The sequence below is a fragment of the Marmota marmota genome, unplaced genomic scaffold (genome assembly GCF_001458135.2).
Source record: "Marmota marmota marmota unplaced genomic scaffold, marMar, whole genome shotgun sequence".
Classification (NCBI taxonomy): domain Eukaryota; kingdom Metazoa; phylum Chordata; class Mammalia; order Rodentia; family Sciuridae; genus Marmota; species Marmota marmota.
In genome coordinates, this window is record NW_026000026.1 from 28,175,597 (window position 1) to 28,196,177 (window position 20,581).

Genomic DNA, 20,581 nt, shown 5'->3' on the forward strand with positions numbered 1-20,581 from the left:
AAAAAAATTTTTTAAAATAAATAAATAAATAATGGCTGGCCATAAGCTCTAATCTCTCCCTGCACCCCCTCTTTCCCAGTTCTGCTTCTTGTCAGCCTTGTGATCCTTCTGGGACTCTCTCCTCACTCGGTCCAGCTCTCACTCCATGTTTGGCTGGATCCACTCCCACACTGGACACCTTGTGGGTGCAAACCAAGGCAATTACTGGGTGATTATGTGTCTTGGAGGTGTCGTGGCTGGGCTGAGGAGGGCCACGCCTCCTCTTTTGAATTCTGACTTTCCTGCTTAGGAGTGTCCTGAGATTTTCCTTGTTAATACGGGTCTGGCTGGCTACTCTGACGCACCATCCTGACGGTCCACACACCACCATAAGGAGGCAAGGAGTCTGTCTGGCTGTCGCATGGCAGGTGAGTGGGCAGGGCCTGGGGACCTCGGGGCATGAGGGCCTGAGAGGGGAGGTTTCAGGAGTGTCTGTGAGATAAAAACTTTGATGGTTGCTTGTTAAGATGTTAGAGCTGGACAGTCCATCAGCTCTTCCCTCATGTTCATCAGAAAATAGAGGCATGGGGATGGAAGGAAGCAGCCCCAGACCAGCCAGCAAGTCCATGCAGAGGCTGGGTGGGGGCCAGGCCTCCTGCACACGCTTTGATGAACTGGAGGAGGCAGGAGCAGAGAGGCGAGGGCAGATCTCAAATCCTCTCTCCCCCGCTGCACTTTCTGTGGATCCAGAGACAATTCTGGGCCTAGCTGTGTGGGAGGGAGAAAGAGGACCCATGAGCAGCGTCTTCTCTGAATTCCTGCCTCAGTGACTGGAGGGCAAGGGCAATTCCATCTGAGGAGAAAAGAGCTGTGTGACCTTGAGCAAAGGAATTTGCCCTTGTTGCCTTTGTTTTCTCATCTGTAAAATGGGGATCAGAATGCAAATTATCTCACAGGCCTGCTACGTGCTGTCCTCCGTCACACAAGATCTCAACGTGAGAACTTGTCGACAATAGCCTCAGAAAACGTGTCCCCACAGACCTAATTGAGTGAGTGGCACACTTTCCTGGGCTCAGAAACTCATAGATACTGGGGTCCAGTAATGAGCCAGTAAGCAGAAAAAGCCCCAAACTCACAGGTCTTTAAGGGACATTCCTAATTCTATGTATTTTCAATTGCTCAGCATCATGTGACCCCATGTGAATCAATGCTTGTTTATTAGAAAATAAACTTTCAAAGTCAGGTATTTTCATCTCTTTATCATATTTTAACTTCCTTTTCATATTCCCTCCTAGCAGTTAATAATATTATTGGGCCTCTGGGTCCATCTGGTTCCTGGGGTGAGTCTGCTCCCCTGAGGACAACCCAGACCACCTGTTTCCAAACCTGGGGTTGCTTCTCCTGTCAGACTGGTGCAGAGGACACTGGCTTTGCCTCTACCAGGACCTGATTTTCAGGGCTTCCCTATGTGGCCCCTCTTCCCTAAGCATTTGATAAAGCATCTGTCTTAAGCTTGGCAGCAGCGAGTTATGCTGAGGAAGGAGCAAAGTTGGTGGCAGGGATCCCAGTGTCAGGTCAGGTACCCGTTTGGTGGGTACTCACTCCTCTCTTTCAACCTCGATTTCTCCATCTGTAAAATGTTGGGATCAGATCCATCATGCCTCGAATGTGAACTCTTTATTGGATTGAATTCAATTCCTCAGGGGTTCTGGGTCCCTCTGGCTTCCTGGGAGGATTTGCTCCTCAAAGCAACAGACATGAATTCATAACTGTGATGCCAGATCCTGATGGAAAGAAACCCATCACCAGGATCCTCACCCCACTAAATCTGTCCATGGCAGACATCACTAGTTGATCCCAGAGCTCCTCCCTACAGAACCGGGATGTAATCCCAGAATTCTCCTCGGTGCAATTCTTCCATAGCCCCTGCCAGTTGAGCCATGTTAGCAAACAAATAGGGCCATTTTGACATTATTAAATTACAATCATCTTTCAGCTCAGCAATCTTAAGAATTAAGTGAAACGTTCTGTGTGGGGTTGGCTCTAGGTAGGACATTGGTTGGAGTTGATGGGTTTCTATATACTGGTTAAGAGGAAGGACCAGGAAGGAAAGGGAGACTGGGCAGTGGCCCCAAAAAGGCCCCCAGGCAACTTCCTAATTAATCATTAGAGCGTGGAGCTCAGGTACCTGGGCTGCCTACTAAGGACAGAGTCATAATGGAGCCCATTAAAAACCAATTATGCTGAGTCCAGAGTCGGGGAGATGTTGCTGGCTTCAGCAGAGCTTCTTGGGCCCAGCCTCACTGGGTGCCATGCCCAGGCTGGCACAGAGAATTGGGGATGGCAGTATCATCTGGACTTTTGGTGTCACCCAAGGCCATGAGGGAGAGCAGCAGGGACAAGCATGGGAGAGTGACAGGCAGGAGGGGACCTTCTCCACACCCTTCCCTGGAAGCCAAGCCTGGACTTAGGCTGATGTCTGTGGCCACCTGGTCGGCCAGTGAGCTGGAGGGCAGGGATGAGGTTGGCAGGGACAGGAATCATGGCCAGGACCAAACTGGGAGGCCCCCTATGACATGGCAGCAGAGTGTGTGTGGACTTGACAGTTACGGAGCAGGAGAAGTGACACGCTGACACTCATGCAATCTGAGGGGTCCCCCCTCCATGAGCCGCAGTTCCCCTACAGCACTGAAGAAGATGAGCTGGAAAACGTTCCGAGGCTGTGGGGCCAGGTGATGGCTTAGGCAGGAGGCAGAGTCGAGAGAAGGAAAAGAAAAACAATGTGTGTAGGAATTGGGGATGGGAGGAGGGGGTGATGGGGAAGATTTAGGGGACAGAGGTGACAATCTAAAACCCCCCATTTGTGGAACTCAAAACCGTGGACCCAGCGAGTGTAAGTGCTGGAAGGAGAACACCATCCTGATTGGAGCTCGCTGTCTAGTGTGTTAATGGTTTCTCCTTCGCCCTTGGAATTTCCTGGCTCAGGCGCTGCATTTCCTCATTACCCTACTTACAATGATTACTCCATTTAATCCTCCTTAAAATTGTATGAGGAAGATCTTGTCATTTTTAGGGAAAGAAATCTGAACCTCAGAGAGGCCCAGCAACTTACCCAGGGCCACTTGGGCAGTAAGCAGAAGATGCAGGATGGCATACATTGGCAAAACATTGAAATGGCAGCCAGGAGACCTTGAGACTTGAGTTTCAGAGAGGTTCATCCACCTGCCTCAGGTCACACAGCCGACAAGTGGGAAAGCGTGTACTAGAACTCAGTGTGTGCCTCTAAACTCGGGCTCCCACTGGCTGTGCAGGGTGGAAAGGAAGGCCAAGAGAAGATGGTAAAAGAAAGAAGGGAAAGAGGGCAGTAAAGCTGGTGGGGGTGGGGGTGCAAACCCTGGAAGGACAGGTAGTAGAGGAAATGCCCTTGTTACTTACTCCTTCTTTCCCCGGGTCTGAAGGGCACAGCCTCAGTCTTGAGCTCTGTGGCCTGGAGCCCAGGCCTGGGAGTTCACCCCTCATGTCCTCAGGGTGAAGGACCAAGCCAGAGGTTCACTGAACCAGACGAGTGTCAGATCTTGCCACTCACAGCCCCTCCCTGGTGTCCACCAAGGGGCTGAGTGACAACCTTCTGGGTCATTTCATAGATGGGCCAACTGAGGCTTGGAGGGAGAAGTCAGCAGCACTCTGCCCCCTGCAGCAGAGGCCACACCACCCCTCCTCCCAGCCCCAGGAGTTTTAGAGAGCAGGAAGTTAGGAAGGAAGGGCAGGTTTTAGAATGTGACAGCTTGAGTTAGAGGGATTACAGGGTGGGTGGGGTCCGGGCAGGTGATGGCGTGTGGGTGCCAGTCCTCCAGGGCGGGTCCGGGATGCTAGTGAGCATCAGCTCCCTTGTCACTCCCCAGCCAAGGGACAGGAAGTGACGCTCATTTGTTCATCCAAATAATGTTCATCGAGCATCTACTACACCCTGGGCTCTGAGCCAGGCCCTGATAATCCAGAGCGTATGAGAGCCAGACCTTAACTTTAAAGTGTCATCAATCCACTGGAGGAAAGAGACAAGTAAACAAATAAATATACCATGGCATCCTTGATCCTAGGTTAGGGACAGAAGCCTTAGTCCCATAGCAGAATCTGAGCTGAGCATAGGGCGATGACATCGAGTTTATTTGACTGAGTTTGGAATCCATCTCCTGCACAGTTATATCCTCACCTTGGTCTGCCTCTGTATGTAGGATCCCCTCATCTGTATCCATCAATCTCGTTGTTCCCTTGAGGGCTGGAGAGGACACTGGTTAGGACAGAATTGAACTGTAATCACCAGAACAGTTGCTTTTCCCATGCAGAGTCCTGGAACCCCAGAGCTGACCCCACAAATGGCAGGTCACGGGGTGTGATGCTGATGGGTGTGGATGACTCTGACCACCAATGGAGCAGCTCCCAGGATGGATCACACAGGGACCAGGACAGTGGGTTACCGGGCAGGTGCAGAGTCTGGGTGGGGAACGGGAAGCCTGGATCCCTAGGTTTATGTCTGCCACATGATCAAAGAGCAAAAGCTTCAAAGAAGCATGTTCTTCGGAGGTGACAGAGAAGCAGCATGGAGACAAATGGCAAGGAGTTGTAAGGTCAAAAGATCTTCGTTCAGCAGAAGGAAAGACTTTCTAACACTTGGGGGCTGGCTAAGGGGCCTCTTGTAGGTTGCAAGCTGGGACCACAGTCACGTAACCACCAAGAATTTGGCTACAGGAATTTGATGTTGGGCAGGAAGTTGTGAGAGAGATGGTCACTGAGATTCTGGGATAATAACCATAATGACAGTTCTGACTCATCCCACCTCCTCTTGCCCATCTGTGATAAGGCTACAGATGTGTAGAGGGTGACCGGAGCTAGTTTGGGCTGTGGCAAGGAAAAGAGGAATCTAACACAGACGCCCCAGGGCTTGAACCCATATCCTGGGGCCCGGGAACCCTCATCAAATCCCAAAGCCCCCCTGTATCCAGCCCGGGGGCTTGCCAAGTAGAGCTAATTACTACCCCAAACCTCACCCCCTGCTCCTGACTCATCCTGTAAAAGGGTACACTAGCCTCCTGTTCTGGCCTGTATCCAGACACTGTGATTGGAAGCAGCAACATGAATTCCTGGGCCACAGATCCAAACTGCCCTCAGGCAAGAAGCCCCTTTCTTCCTACTCCCTCCCTGCCCCTTTGGGGGTTTTGTTGGTGGTGGCTTTTGTTTGTTTGTTTGTTGTTTGGGTTTTGTTTTGTTCTTATGTTTTGTCTTCTTGTTTTTGTACTGGGAATAGAACCCCAAAGGCACTTTACCAACTGAGTCACATCACCAGCGCTTTTTAATTTTTATTTGAGACAGAGTCTCACTAAGTTGCTTAGGGCCTCGCTAAGTGGCTGAGGCTGGCTTTGAACTCCTCCTGCCTCAGCCTCCCGAGTCACTGGGATTACAGGAGTGCACCATGGTGACTGGCGCACATTTGATTTTCCATGTGGGTGAACCTGAACTGCTCCTCCCGTTCTGTTGATGTAGACCTCATGAGCCCATGTACAAGATGTGGAGGTTCCTACCTGTGTTTCCAGACTTAACAGAGGCCACCTAAACTCAAAGTTCTGGGGCTTCAGAGGCCTGCACCTGCCCAAGGACTGTTAGAGCCAACCAGACATGAAGGTTCTACTTCCCAGTGTGAGAAGCCCCAAGGCAGCAGGGAGTTGTGTTCCGGCTCCTGCCACACAAGGTCCTTATTGAACCCTGGTCCTTCGCAGGCCTGTTCACTCGCCACGGCAGTGGCCTTCGGAGTTCCCATGCTTGGGACACATATGTCACCTGCGTGAGTTCCTTCTCACATGTTCAGTCGTTCTCCCCAAATGACAATGCCAGACTGGCGCCTTCAGCCTAATCCAAGCTTAAACTAGTCTTTTCCGTGGACCTTCCATGGCACCAGCCCAACCAACTCACAAGTGAGACCAATTAGGAAGGAGGCTGTTGCAGATTAGGTAAGAGACATGGCTCCCTGTGCTTCTGTTAGCCATTGCTGTGTGGCAAACCATGCCATCTCGAGGCTTAAGACAACAACAGTCATTTTCTTGCTTAGGAAGCTGCAATTTGGGGAGAGCTCAGCAGGGACAGCTTGTCTCTGCTCCATTTGGTTTCAGCTGGGGCAGCTTGACTGGGGGCTGAGGATCTGCTTGCAAGATGGCTTACTCTCCTGGCTGCCAAGCCAGAGCTGTCGGTCAGCTGGGAGCTCAGCAGACTGGAGGCTGGAGGCCTTGGTTCCTCTCCACGTGGGCGTCTCCACGGCCATTTGGTTTTCCAAGAACAGGCAACTCAAGGGAGCCTAGAAGAAGCTGTATCAACATTTATGATCTAACCTTGGAAGTACAGAGTGCCATTCTGTTTTACTCACAAGTCTTTCAGATTGGAGGGATGGGACGCTATACCTATGTCTCAGTGAGACACATGTCAACATCGTAACATTTGGGCATGGAGAATGGCAACCATCTTTAGAAAATACAATCTGCCACTCTCCCTTAATTAAAAGATTATGCGAGGTGGCCGGGGTGTGGCTCAGCAGTAGAGGACTTGCCTCCCACGTGTGAGGCACTGGGTAAATAAACAAAATAAAGTCACTGCATCCATGTACAACTAAAAAATATTAAAAGAAAAAAAACGATTATATGAAGGTGCTGAAGCCTTTAAAAATATGAGCATGATGGCCAGCCCTCTCCAGACTTTGGCCCACAAGTGGTGAAAAATAGAGATGCCTAATGTGTATGCTTCCAGCTAAAGTCAAACAGGCAACCCTCTGCCTTCTTCTTTTTTTTTACTATTTATTTTTTAGTTGTAGTTGGACACGATGCCTTCATTTCACTCATTTATTTTTATGCGATGCTGAGGAGGGAACTCAGATTCTCCCACATGCCTGGCAAGTGCTCTACCGCTGAGCCACAACCGCAGCTCCAACCCTCTGCCTTCTTGATTCAGCTTCCACTCTACAAACGAATGTCCTTTCTTGGTCCATTTAAAACCATGTTTTTTTTGCATTTTTGTGCTTTTGTGTGATTGTTGTTGTTTATTTCTTGGGGGTGGGTAATTCTGCCATTTAAAATGGCCCCAAGCACAGCGTTGAAGTGCTGCCATAGTGTCCCTAAGTGCAAGAAGGCCATGATGTTCCTTGCAGAGAAAATAAATGTTAGATTCATTGAATTATAGTGCTATTGGCAAAATGAGTTCAAGAGTAATGACCCAACAATGAATATTAACTAGGGTGCCTTTAAACAACAACACAGGTATAGATTAAGCTCCTAGGAACCTAACCCTGTATTTTCCCTACCAGCCACAGTTCAGTACTCACTAATTCAGTGCCCACAGGGACTTTATAGAATGTAACTACTGAGAATAACGAGAATCAACGGTGTGTGTGATAAACAGTGGCTGAATGAGTCAGGCGTGGCACCGCCTATGGTCCCAACCACCTGGGCAGCTAAGGCCAGAGGATCACTTGAGCCCATAAATTCGAGACCAATCTGGGCAGCAAGGTGAAACCCTGTCTTAAAATATAAATAAACAAAAAATAGGGGCTGAATGAACACAGGCCGGCAGCTCGAAGAGGATGGGAAGACAAGCCAGACGTGGACAGGAGGGTGCCGAAGCCTTGGCCTCATCTCCCTGCGCTCTGCCTCCGCAGGGGTCCGAGTCACCAGCGTGGACTGGCAGCGGTCGGGGAACGGCGCTGCGCACCACACCCAGGAGTATCCTTGCCCTGAGCTGGTGGTCCGCAGGGGCCAGCCGTTCCGCCTCACCCTGGATCTGAGTGGAGACCTGGACAGCGAGGAGACCCTTATCTTCACGGTGGAGACAGGTAAGTGGGCTCACCAGCGCCCCCTCTGGTCTACAGTTGAATAGCTGTGTCCTGTGACCACTCAAAGGAGACCCTGCCTTGGGCCGCCCCGGGTTTAGGCGGGTAAGCAAGTCTCTGCAAGGGAGCTGAACCTTAAATCTGTAGACTTCTGATAACCGCTTCCTGGGGACAGTTGGAAGGCGCTGCCTGCAGACGGCAGGGTGGGTGAGATGACCTCTCTGGAATCCTATGCATGCCAAGGAATTCAGAGTTCCAGAAGGATATGGAAATTGGGGGAGGGTGGGCACTTTGGAGTCCAAACGTTTCTATCCTTTCATGGTCAGGTATAAGGTAGATTTGGGTTCCTAAGGCTGCTGTCACTTTCCCCTTGTCCCAGGAGTGGCTGGGGGTCCGGGCAGCCGAGGCATCCCACTCTGGCCTTCTTAGGCTTGCTCAGCCCCTTCTCCTCAGCAGTCTCCCAGCACCTCAAGGGGTGAAGTCGAGGCTTCCAAGGTGTAGCTTTCCCACTTCTCCAAAGCCGGGTTTCCTAGAGGCAGGGTCTTCTGACTCCCTCTCCTGTCGTCCAGGGCCCAAGGCTTCCGAGGCCCTCCACACCAAAGCTGTGTTCCAGACCGCGGAGCTGGAGGTGGGCGATGCCTGGACAGCAGTGAAGGAGTCGCAGACGGAGAGCAGCATGAGTGTCAGCCTCGCCAGCCCTCCTGATGCTGTCATCGGCCGCTACCAGCTGAGCGCCAGGGCTTCCTCTCGCAGGAGGCACAGTGACCGGAAGCTGGGAGAGTTTGTTCTCCTTTTCAATCCATGGTGTCCAGGTAGGTGCTGCCTAGACAGGTTTTCCTGGAAGCCTCCTCAGAAGTGGGCATGCTCTTGATGGGACATGGGAGGCAGGTGCAGGGTCAAGGAGTGAACGCCAAGAGCTGGGCCTTAGCAGAGGTGGGCATGGGCAGAGGAATCCAGTGGTTCCTGGTGTCGGAGAGGATGGGAATGGGGCCTGATAGGCAGGTGAGGCCCAAGTGCAGGTGAGAGCAAGGCTGGGGTGTCAGACAGCCTTGGGGTAGTCCCAGCTCTACTAAAGTGCTTCCCTCTGTGAGCCTCGCTTTCCACATCTGTAATACAGAAATGATACCAGCACTTAACTCTTGAGGCTATGGTTGGGAGATCATGCAGCTAATGCTGTGACACACAAGATACATTACAAGGCCTTGGCAGGGGGTCGTTGGGATCAGTCTTCTTATTAATATTTAAGAAATTTGAGGTTGCAATTGGCATCCAAAAGGACTACCCAAAGGTGTCAGGATTCCCAAAACCCTTCCGTCTTGGGCTGGGCCAGGGTTGGTCCCTGCCTGGGGAAAGACTGCTCAGGAGGGATGAGGCTTGATAGAGTGGCAACACAGGAGCCTGCAAGCCCTCTTGCTTCTCCCGCCACGGTCAGCCTCCAGGCACAGTCCTGCTGCTGGCCCTGATGCAGCCCCTTCCCCAGGCCGGCAGGGCCAGAGCCCCAGCCCACGCTGGGCCTGATGACTGCTTTTCAGAGGACGATGTATTTCTGGCCTCAGAGGAAGAGAGACAGGAGTACGTGCTCAACGACAGTGGCATCATATTCCGAGGCGTGGAGAAGCACATCCGAGCGCAGGGCTGGAACTACGGGCAGGTCTCCAGGGGCGCAGCCAGTCGGGGATGTGGGCTGGGGTATGGGAAAATCCAGCCCAGGAACCCAGCTGTCCACTCCTTTCTAGGAGGTCAAGTGGAGCCAATGCTTAGAGCATGTAAACCAAAGGAGCATAGGAGGCAGATTTGGCTCAAAAGCAAATCATGTTTGTGACTTCACTGTGCCTAGTGGGGAGTTATAGGAGGTATTGAATGGGAGGGCATGAGTAAGGTTGAGCTTCTTGTTCCCCAAGGAACTCTCTGAGGAAGGATTTCTGATACTTGAGGGTATTCTGTGATGTCCCTGGGAGGCAGGGCACGAGATTAGGACAAAACTCCCCTGCATAGACACAAGTGACTGTGGGATCAGGTGGGATTGTGGAAAGGTCTGGAATATGGGTGAGGCTCCAGCCTCTAAACACAGCCTCTCTGGGGAGCAGTTTGAGGAGGACATCCTGGATATCTGTCTGTCCATCCTGGATCGAAGCCCCAGTCACCAAGATGACCCAGCCACTGATGTGTCCCACCGTCACAACCCCATCTATGTCACCAGGATCATCAGTGCCATGGTGAGGAGTCCCCTGCTATCCCTATATATAGACTCCTTCAAGAATCCCTAAGCCAACCCAGGACCACAGCCTAGGGGTTCCCAACTCATCCCTTGTTTTAATTCTCTATTGCTACATAAACCCCGCCCAACACACACACACACACACACACACACACTCAATGGTATAAAAATTTACAGATCAGGAATTTGAGCAGGGTACCATGAGAATGGCTTGTCTCTGCTTCAAGATGCTTCAACTGGGGATTTCTGAGTGGCTGCACATGTCTTAGATAACTTGATGGGACCATATATCTGGGACCTTGGTTCTGGTCCTCAGCAGTTCCTTATTTTCTGCCCACACAGTATCTACTGGAACTAGAATGTTCAAAATGGCTCCCTCACTCTCACACCAGGGTCCTGGGCCCGGGGTGGCTGGAATTGCCAAGCCTGGCCAGTCATCACGGCTTCTTCCCATGTAGCCTCTCCACGTGGCTAGCTTGGGCTTCCTCACAGTGGGGGGATCTCATACACAATGCTGGCTTCACCCACAGCAACTGCTCCAAGAAAACAGGAAGCAGACCCTGCCAGGCTTCAAGGCCTGGGCCTGAAAACTGTTCCAGCATCACTTCCACAATGGACAGTGGTCAATGCAGTCTGAGGCCAGCTCAGACGCAAGAGCAGCAGGCATAGACAGACCTCACCTCTCCATGGGAGGAGTGCCCACTTTAACTGACCTCAGGCCACATACTCCCTCCACAACAGGTAGTGAAGGGACCTACTAGTGCTTTCTGTCCATGCAGGTGTTCAGGTCAGTGGATGGGAATCTGAGATCCCTAAATTGGACAAAGCTGTGCTTCTCATAGTGGATGCTCTCAAGACCTCAAGACCTCCGACAGATGTTGGCGCTCTGAAAATCAGCAGCAATGGCCAACCCCATACAGTAGAATATTACAGCCAGCTGACAGTAGTGCAGGCTCCACACCCAGGTCCTGAACTCATGGGTCACCCCTTTAACTAACTTGCTGTATGATTTGGTCAAGTCCCTGAACTCCTCTGAACTTCAGTTTTCTCATAAAAAAGGGGGGGTGGGGGGTACAATAGAACCTGTGGAGGAAAATAGAACCATAAACTTAAAAGGTTAACTAGCACAAACAAAATCCTTAGAATAGCCAGGCTCCATGGTGCATACCTATAATCCCAGCAGCTCTGGAGGCTAAGGCAGGAGGACTACAAGTTCAAAGCCAGCCTCAGAAATTCAGTGAGGCCCTAAGCAACTTAACATAACCCTTTCTGAAAATTAAAAATAAATAAATAAATAAAATAAAAAGGGCTTCGGTGTAGCTCAGTTGTTAAGCACCCCTGAGTTCAATCCCTGCTAACAACAACAACAACAACAAAATCCTTAGAAAAGAGCCTGGCATTCAATAAATGTCAGCTATCTCTCTAATTACTATACCCACTAGCAGTCCTGAAATATAAATCATTTAAAATAGGAAATGCTTTGAATTATAGATGATTTTTAACAAGAGTATCCAAATGGAAAATAATTAAAAGTTATAAGTAGTTCCAAAAAGTAGAGTTTTTGTTTGATTTGGTTTGGTTTTTGTGGTTCTGGGAATCAAATTCTAGGCTTCATGGCTGCTCAGCACCTGCTCTACCCCTGAGCTATGCTCTCAGCCCAAAAATGTAGGTACTTTTAAGACAGCAGAGACCCCCACTTATCAGGCAATTGAAAAGCAAGGAGTGACCCCAATTGACTAGCCGGTCCAAGTAGGACATGATTTCATAATGGTGGGGCTCCTGCTGTGGGAAGCCTGCATGGTGCATGGAACTGTGTCTCCTCTGCTCAGGTGAACAGCAACAATGACTGGGGTGTCGTGCAAGGACAGTGGCAAGGCAAATATGGCAGCGGCACCAGCCCACTGCACTGGCGCGGCAGCGTGGCCATCCTGCAGAAATGGTTCAAGAGCAGGTTCAAACCAGTCAAGTACGGCCAGTGCTGGGTCTTCGCTGGAGTCATGTGCACAGGTATCAGAAAGAGGTGCCCCTCTCTTCAGCCTGCTCCCTATTTGCATTCATTTACATATATTTGCATTGCTGTAGTCTGTCTTCATTGGTGAGGAGGTAACGACCAGGAGATCAGTTCATTTACTTGACTTTTGATTTTTATTTGGCAGAAAGTCCTCCCTTTGCCTCTAGCTCATTGAATGTCCTGGGCAAGCCCTGTGGCCCCTTAGACTTTGGGTCCCCTCAGAAAAGTGAATGGTCACTCTTCTGTGGCATCTGAGATTTTGCCAGCCTCAGAGCCTGCTCAGAGTGGCATCTCCAGAAGTCCCTGAGACAATGTACAGGAGACGGTGTCTGAGGGAGTGGAAGTCTCAACCCTGTCACCTGCCACAGTAGACAAAGGCTGTGGGGATGGTGGCCCGAAATGGGGTGGAGCAGCCTGCTGGGGGCCAGAGCCCACTCCTGGAGCCTCCCAGCTCTCTGCTCTCCAGTCCTCAGGTGCTTGGGGATTGCGACACGAGTGGTGTCCAACTTCAACTCGGCCCACGACACTGACAAAAACCTGAGTGTGGACAAATATGTGGACTCCTTCGGGCGGACCCTGGAGGACCTGACAGAAGACAGCATGTGGTGGGTCCTGGGCTACTGTCTCAAGGTCAGGGTCAGGGTCAGAGTCTAACCAGCCCAGCCCCAAATGCCCTCCCTTCCTTTCCTCATACAAAATTTTCTTTCTGATGTTGGATCCTCTGTCACCACCCAGGCTGTCAGAGTCCCCCTGCTTACCCCAAAATGTTTGTCAAGGTATTTTTCCCAAGACAACGACCTCCCAAAGAGGTGTTCTGAGGCCAACTGTGAAGATGCCAAGTCAGGCAAACCAGGAATCAGGTTTCTCTCTGCTACTTCCTTCCTGTGTGACCTTGTGCAAGTGATGTCACTTTTTCTAGACTTGTATTCTCACCCTAAACACACAGAGTTGAAGGTAAACTGGGGACTTCTTACCAGGGCCTACAGAGCTCTCCATCATCTAAATCCTGCCTACCCGGGAGATATTGACCTGCTTTCTATTTCTCGAACACACTCACCTTTGTCTTATCTCCAGACCTTTGCACGTGCTGTTCCTTCTGCCTGGATCGCTGTTCTCCTCGCTCTTCTTCTGGTGAATTTCTTTGCACTTAGGTCTGGCCTCTGATGTCTTTTACCTAGAGTAGATCTCCAGCAGTTATTCTCTAACTCAACCCCTCTTTTCTTCACAGCATTTGTTTCATTTATCTCCTAACTTAATGCTGCCTGTATCCCCATGGGTGCCCTTTGTTAAAATTTAATTTTCATGAAAGCAAGGACGCTGTGTCGTATTTGCAGTTGTATTTCTCTTATCTTGAAGAACAGGCTCTTGATATATACATACACACACACATACACACACACACACACACACACATATGTGAGTGCTGTGTGGATACAGTTGAATGAGTGAATGACATGCGGGGGCCTTAGCACTCATGGGCTGGTCTACAGCAGGGGCTTCCCTCCCAGGACTTCAGATCTCATGCAAGGCCACCTCACCCACCCTCTCTCTATGGCAGGAATTTCCATGTCTGGAACGAGAGCTGGTTTGCCCGGCAGGACCTGGGCCCCTCTTACAATGGCTGGCAGGTTCTGGATGCCACACCCCAGGAAGAAAGCGAAGGTAGGGCTCCGAGAGCCAGTCCCAGACCTCTGCTTTTCCTCCCCTTGCTGCTCACGCCCACCCCTCCTGCCCAGGTGTGTTCCAGTGTGGCCCCACCTCAGTCACTGCCATCCGAGAGGGTGACGTGCACCTGGCCCACGATGGCCCCTTCGTGTTTGCGGAGGTCAACGCTGACTACATCACCTGGCTGTGGAATGAGGACGAGAGCCGGGAGCGTGTGTACTCGGACACCAAGAAGATTGGAAGGTGCATCAGCACCAAGGCGGTGGGCAGTGACTCCCGTGTGGACATCACAGGCCTCTACAAGTATCCAGAAGGTAAGGGCCACATGCTGGCTTTTATTCAATTCCCCAGATGACCCTTGGGCTGTGGAGGGCTGGTTCCCAGTAGCCTAGGGCCAGATCCTTTCCCAGATGTCTGGTGACAATCACAGCTTCCATTCGACATTGTCCTGGGTTCTGAGCCAGTGCCTTTGTTTAGGTTAAATTAATAGCTTCCTCTGATTGCTAAGTACTCTTCCGTGTTAGAAGATGTTCCGCATCTAATAACAGCTACATGTCCTTGACTCTCCACCTAGGCCAGGCACTGTTAGGAATATTCGCATATGATAACAGTAATTACCACTACTATTAACGATGATGATAGTATCCCATGTTTCATATTGAATTCCCAGGAAACATGGCACTAGACATAATTCCAAATAAGTGACAGCAGCTCTTGATTGTCATCTGTCAAGGCCTCTGCCAGAGCCATTCATTAGCCGCTGGTTTGTGAAAAAGCCTGTACTTATTGGGGTACAAAAATAAGATGGTTGTACTTTTTTCTCATAGTCACCTTCAACTATATACTCTGACAGTCTTCCCTTCCCACGGAGGAACGGGTCCCTGAGCACAAATGTGATCTGATCCATCTGTGTCCAGCCACATCTGTTTGTCTAAAAAAAAATGTTACTGGGGCTGGGATTGTGGTTCAGTGGTAGAGCACTTGCCTACCATGCATGAGACACTGGGTTCGACCCTCAGCACCATATAAATGTAAAATAAAGATATCGTGTCCACCTAAAGCTATATATATATATATATATATATATATATATATATATATATATTAATGTTATTAAGTAAAAAGAGTTTGGGTTCAAATAGGAATGAGAGCTTGTCTCCTCCTCTCCCCTGAGTACAAACTAAAGCAGTAACCCTGGAAGGTTGCTGTGCAGGAGGGGACAGGTCTGTTCTGGAGCCTCCCCTGGGGTTGGGGAGAGAGGTCTTGGCTGGCTGTCTCCACCTAGCCTGTCCCTCCAGGTCTCTTCTCGTCGCTCATGTAAGTAAGGCAGGTAAGCAGACCTCCCAGAGAGAACATATGCCAGCTTCCTTTATCCTTTTCGGGTAGGCACCGCCAGTCTTTACCAGAGGCCCCTTCCTGTTGCAGACACCCCAAACCTTAATTTGGATTCTTTTTGACACCACCGTATACTTGCACATGCACGTGCACACACACACACACACCACCAACATTTGCTGAGTTCCCATCTCTAGGAACATGGTGCTCAGTTGACTGTCAGGTGGGGCTGGGTGGTGAGGCCTCTTCTGCACGGGCACCTCTCCCTCAAGTCCTGCAAGTGGATGGCTGGTCCCACCTGCTGGACCTTCTGGAGCTTAGAACGGGGGTCTTTTGCCCCAAGCTTTTAGCCATGGCTTCAGAAGACACCAACATCCTGTAATAATGACAATAATGAATTTTCACCCAGTTGTCAGAGAAGCTGGAAATCTGCATTTTTATGTGAATTTTCCTGCTCTGAAGTTATTGGCAGCAGATTATAAATTTATTTAAATAGAGAACCCCACACAGGCAGAGGCTGAGGTCTGCACATGGCTCTCTGGCTGCCAGTTTGAGACCTCCGAGAGCCGTGGGAATTTGAAGTGGTGATGAGTGACAGTTCTACCTGGAGAAGGGGGACCCTGCAGGCGGAGGAGGAGGAAGGAAGAAGGTCTCGCAGCTGATCTGTGCGGTGCCCTGCAGGGTCCCGGAAGGAGAGGCAGGTGTACAGCAAGGCCGTGAAGAAGCTGTTTGGCGTGGAAGCCAGGGGGAGGAGGACGTGGATCCGCAGGGCCGGCGGGCGGGGTCTCTGGCGTGAAGACCTCCTGGAGCCCGCCACCAAGCCCAGCATCACCGGCAAGTTCAAGGTGCTGGAGCCGCCAGTGCTGGGTCACGACCTGCAGCTAGCTCTGTGCTTGACCAACCTCACCTCTCGGGCCCAGCGAGTCCAAGTCAATTTGAGCGGCGCCACCATCCTCTATACCCGCAGGCCTGTGGCCGAGATCCTGCACGAGTCCCACGCGGTGAAGCTGGGTCCGCAGGAAGGTGAGAACCCTGGCTTTTTGGGACCCCGCTAAGTCACCCCCTTTTGCAAGGATTGAGGGTGGCATGGGCGCCCCTGGTTCTACGCCCATTCCCAAGAAGGAAGGGGACATTCCTGAGCTTTGTGCTCAATGCCTTTCCTCTTGGCCCCACTTTGCAGATGAGAGAACTTGAAGCTTAGAGGGGCAAATGATAATAATAGTAATGAAAGTCCCCGTCCTCTGGTGGCAAACTGACCTGGTGGTGAGGCGATTTATAGTCTCTGTCTCATCCCGATGAATGTGAATGTTTACAGGCTGAATCAACACAGTCTGGAAGCTGGTCAAAATGTATGGCATATGCCTTGTGTTACTTTTCTAAAATCCAAAAAAAATTCTGGAGCCCATCTGGCTCCATGTATTCTGTGTGGGAGGAGAGGACCAGAAAGAGATGTTCCTTAGGTGCTTCTGTGTGACAGGCCATCCTGAGAGTTCTGATGCAAAGACAGAGACCCACAACCACATGCATAGGCACAGATGGTAGCTGGGTCACTCCAAGGACGAAACTCACATCCAGAGTCCAAAGTCACACAGTCCATGCATGTAGTGGAAGGACCCAAACCCAGGCAACCCCGCCTTGGAGACACTCCTGATCAAGTGCAGGAAAGTGGTAAAGCCAGGATTCCAGGTCAGGGATGCTAGACTCCTGGCACACCTGCCTCAACCCCCTGCAGTCCCTTGACTAGGGGATATGCAGTGGGCGGCTCAGTCCATGCCTGATGGTGTATTGGCCTAAGATTCATCCTAGATGTTTCACCACAAAATAGAATAGTGCCAGTCCTTTGGAAGGTTTTTGTATAAATTTATCTGACTTTATTGCTTTTTAAAAATATATCAAAGGGGCCTGGGATTGTGGCTCAGTGGTAGAGTGCTTGCCTAGCACATATGAGGCACTGGGTTGGATCCTCAGCACCACATAAAAAAATGAATAAATAAATTAAATAAAGGTATTGTGTCCATCTACAATTAAAAATATTTAATACATATTTTATATATGTAATAAATATTTAATATATATATATCAATGAACTGTTTTTCATAGACATATCATACTTGATAGGATTTACTAAATGTATCCTATTTGATTTTTCTTTGATTATTCTCACTTTCTCCCTTCCTCTCTCTCCCTCCCTGTCCTTTGCTCTTTGTCTGTTTCTCTCCCTCTCTTTCCTTCTCTGTCTCCTTTCTTTCTCTCCCTTTCTCGCCCTCTCCCTCTTTCTTCTTTCACAAGCTCTCTGAACTCTAAAGCATCAGTTCGACTTTGTTTAATTGAAGCTGTTTCTCTAGACCAGCTTCTGATAAGTGAACCTTTGGATTTTGACAGGGCATGAAAACATATGAAGGGGGCTTCACACATTTTTTAGCTCTTTTTGTCACAAAAGCTAAATCACAAAATAACACTTCATAATGAAATATTAATTAACATACACTTTCCCCTGGCTTTTAGCAATGTTTTTTCATGTTGAAAGTAATACATATTCATTAAAGATTTCAAGAGTAAAAGAGAAAAATCGCCTCTGATCTTGCCACCCACCTACAAACTGTTAACAGGTTTTCCCTTCCAAATTGTTAATGCCTGTTTGCCTTTGGAAAAAAAACATAGTTCTAATTAAATATTGCAAATATTTATTAGTGGCCTGATTTTCATATTACAAAGTAATTTAAATATTTTTATAAGCTCTTCATAAACATCATTTTAATAGATGTGTAATATTTGAATAAATATATAATGATTTATCTTTCCTCTTCTTTGGGGTAATTACCAGCTTATTGCTATTAAAAATAGAACTAAGTAAACATCTTGGTGCAAAAAAAAAAATCCATTTTTTTCTTCTGGATTTTGACTATTTTTGTTAGAACAGATTTACAAAATGATATTCTTAAGCCAACTGATATGACTCTTAAGTCATATAATTAATTAAAATATATAACTCATTTTTAAATAAATAGACTTTATCTTTTAGCAGTTTTATGTTTACAGAAAAATTGAGCAGAAAGTACAGAGAGTTCCCTCCTACCCGCTGAACCACCACCACTCTTCTCCTAACATCTTGCATTGGTATAGTGTTACTTGTTACCATGGATGGACAAACCAGTGTTGACATGTTATTTTCCATTTATTTGCATAAATTCCAGGACCTCAATTGCTGGATCATCTGATAAAGTACATAGTTTACACTAGGGTTCCCTCTTAATGTTATATGTTATATGGGTTCTGACAAATGTATAATAGCCTGTATCCAGTATTAGAGAAACATACAAAATAGTTTTTCTAACCTAAAAATTCACTGTGCTTCACCTATTTATCTCTCTGTCATTACTCCCTGCATCCCAGGCAACCATTGATCTTTTAATTGTTGCCGTTTTTTATTTATCCAGAATATCATATAGCAGGAATCATACCCTTTATAGCCTTTTCAGATTGCATTATTTTCCCTAGCAATATGTATTTATATGTGTTTTGTTAGGTTTTGTGTCTTGGTCTCTTGATGTCTTATTTCCTGAATGAGAATACTGAATCATAAGTATTCCATTATATGGATGTACAGGTTTTATCCATGCACCTACTGAAAAACATCTTGGTTGCCTCCAATTTGGGGTGTTTATGAATAAATCTGCTGTAAATATCTGTATTAGTCTGTCTTGCATTACCACAATGAAATGCTTGAGGTCAGTCAACTTTATAAAAAAAAAAGATTTAAGGCTAGAGGTGTAGCTCGGAGGTACAGCACTTGCCTAGCATGTACAGAGTCTAGGTTCAATCCCAGCACTGCACAAAAAATAAAAATAAAAATAAAGGAAGAAAAGAGAGTTATCTAGTTCATAGTTCTACAGGCTGAAAATCCAGATAGCATAGTGCAAGCTCTGGTAATGGCCCCATGACAAATGGCAGAGCCATGCAGGAAGAGAGAGTGTAGCCCAAAACAGGCAGCAAGAAAGACTGGGGTCCCATAATCCCTTTGAAGAACACACTCCTAGTGATGTAAGGACCTCTCACTAGAACTCACCTCTTAAAGGTCTCACCTCCTCCCAATACTGCCACCTGGGGACCAAGCTTCAAATACAGGAACCCTAGGAGGGACACACTTACACCATACCCAAACCATAGAAATATTCCTGTGCAGGTTTTTGTGTGGATAAGTTTTCCATTTGTTTGCATACATTCCAGGAACTCAATTGCTGGATCATATGATAAGTGTTTGTTCAGTTATGTAAGAAACTGCCAAACTGTTCACCATAGTGGCTGTGTCATTTTGCATTGCCACCAGCATGAATGAGAATTTCCTAGACTGTGTTGTGGTGTGTTGGGGAGCATTGCTTTGTAATATATGTGAAATAGTATCTCATTGTTCCAATTTGTAATCCCCTAATGACATATGAAATTGCATATCTTTTCATACATTTGTTTGTCATCCATATATTTTTCTAGATCTTTGCTCCTTTCTTATTGGGGTTGTTTGTTTTCTTATTTGGGTTTTCTTATTATCGGGTTTTAGATCTTTGTGTATTTTGAGTAACAGTCTTTCATCAGGCATGTCTTTTGCAAATATTTTCTTCAGGTCTGTGGATTGTCTTCATAACCTCCTGATGGTGCATTTTGCAAGGCAGAGTTTTTAATTTTAATAAAATCCAACCTGCCAATGTTTTCTTTTCATGAATCAAGCCTTTAGGCTTGATTGTATTGTTGTATGTAAAAAGTCACCACCAAACACAAGGTCATCAAGATTTTCTCTTACTATCTTGAGGAGTTTGTAATTTTGCATTTTACATTTAAATGTATGTTCATTTTGAGAAAATTTGGGGGAAAATGTGAAGTCTGTATCTAGATCCTTTTTTCCCTTTCCTCCCCCTCCCCCACAGGTGGATATCCAGTTGTTCTAGTACCATTTGAAAAGACTTTTATTTCTTTATAATTCCTTTGCTCCTTTGTCAAAGATCAGTTGATTATATTGGTGCACGTCTATTTCTGAACTCTACTTTGTTCCATAGATCTATTTGTCTGTTCTTTCTCCAGCCACACTGCCTTGATTCCTGAAGCTTTATAGTAACTCTTCAAGTGGGACAGGGCCAGTTCCTCCTACTTAGTACTCCCCTTTAGTAGTGCATTAAGTATTATGAGTCTTTTGCCTCTCCACATAAACTTTAGAATGAGTTTAGCAAGATCCAGGTGAGGTGGCACAGGCCTATAATCCCAGCTACTCAGAAGGCTGAGTGGGGAGAATCACTTGAACCCACTGATTCTAGACCAGCTTGGGCAACATAGAATCAAGTCTCAAAAACAGTAGCTTCTCAGGACCTACAAAATAATACTTTTGATGTAAATTGCATTTAATCTATAGATTAAAATTAGGAAGAACTTACATCTTGAGAATAATGAGCTTAAAATATTTCTCCAACTATTTAGTTTTTTGATTTGTTTCCCAGAGTTTTTAGTTTTCATTACATAGATA

The 20,581-nt window shown here is 47.9% G+C and overlaps 1 protein-coding gene across 1 annotated transcript in view; it reads left to right on the forward strand.

Moving 5' to 3' along the window:
* Window positions 1–274: 274 nt before the first annotated feature.
* Tgm6 (transglutaminase 6) overlaps window positions 275–20,581 on the forward strand; it is a 31,486-nt gene continuing 11,179 nt past the window's right edge. Inside the window, exons 1-10 of the mRNA XM_015506124.2 lie at window positions 275–407; window positions 7,673–7,846; window positions 8,413–8,655; window positions 9,376–9,494; window positions 9,931–10,059; window positions 11,891–12,068; window positions 12,539–12,677; window positions 13,631–13,734; window positions 13,809–14,051; window positions 15,754–16,095. Of these exons, the coding sequence (XP_015361610.1) occupies window positions 401–407; window positions 7,673–7,846; window positions 8,413–8,655; window positions 9,376–9,494; window positions 9,931–10,059; window positions 11,891–12,068; window positions 12,539–12,677; window positions 13,631–13,734; window positions 13,809–14,051; window positions 15,754–16,095 (1,678 nt within the window). The 5' untranslated portion in view covers window positions 275–400. The remainder of the gene's footprint in view (window positions 408–7,672; window positions 7,847–8,412; window positions 8,656–9,375; window positions 9,495–9,930; window positions 10,060–11,890; window positions 12,069–12,538; window positions 12,678–13,630; window positions 13,735–13,808; window positions 14,052–15,753; window positions 16,096–20,581) is intronic.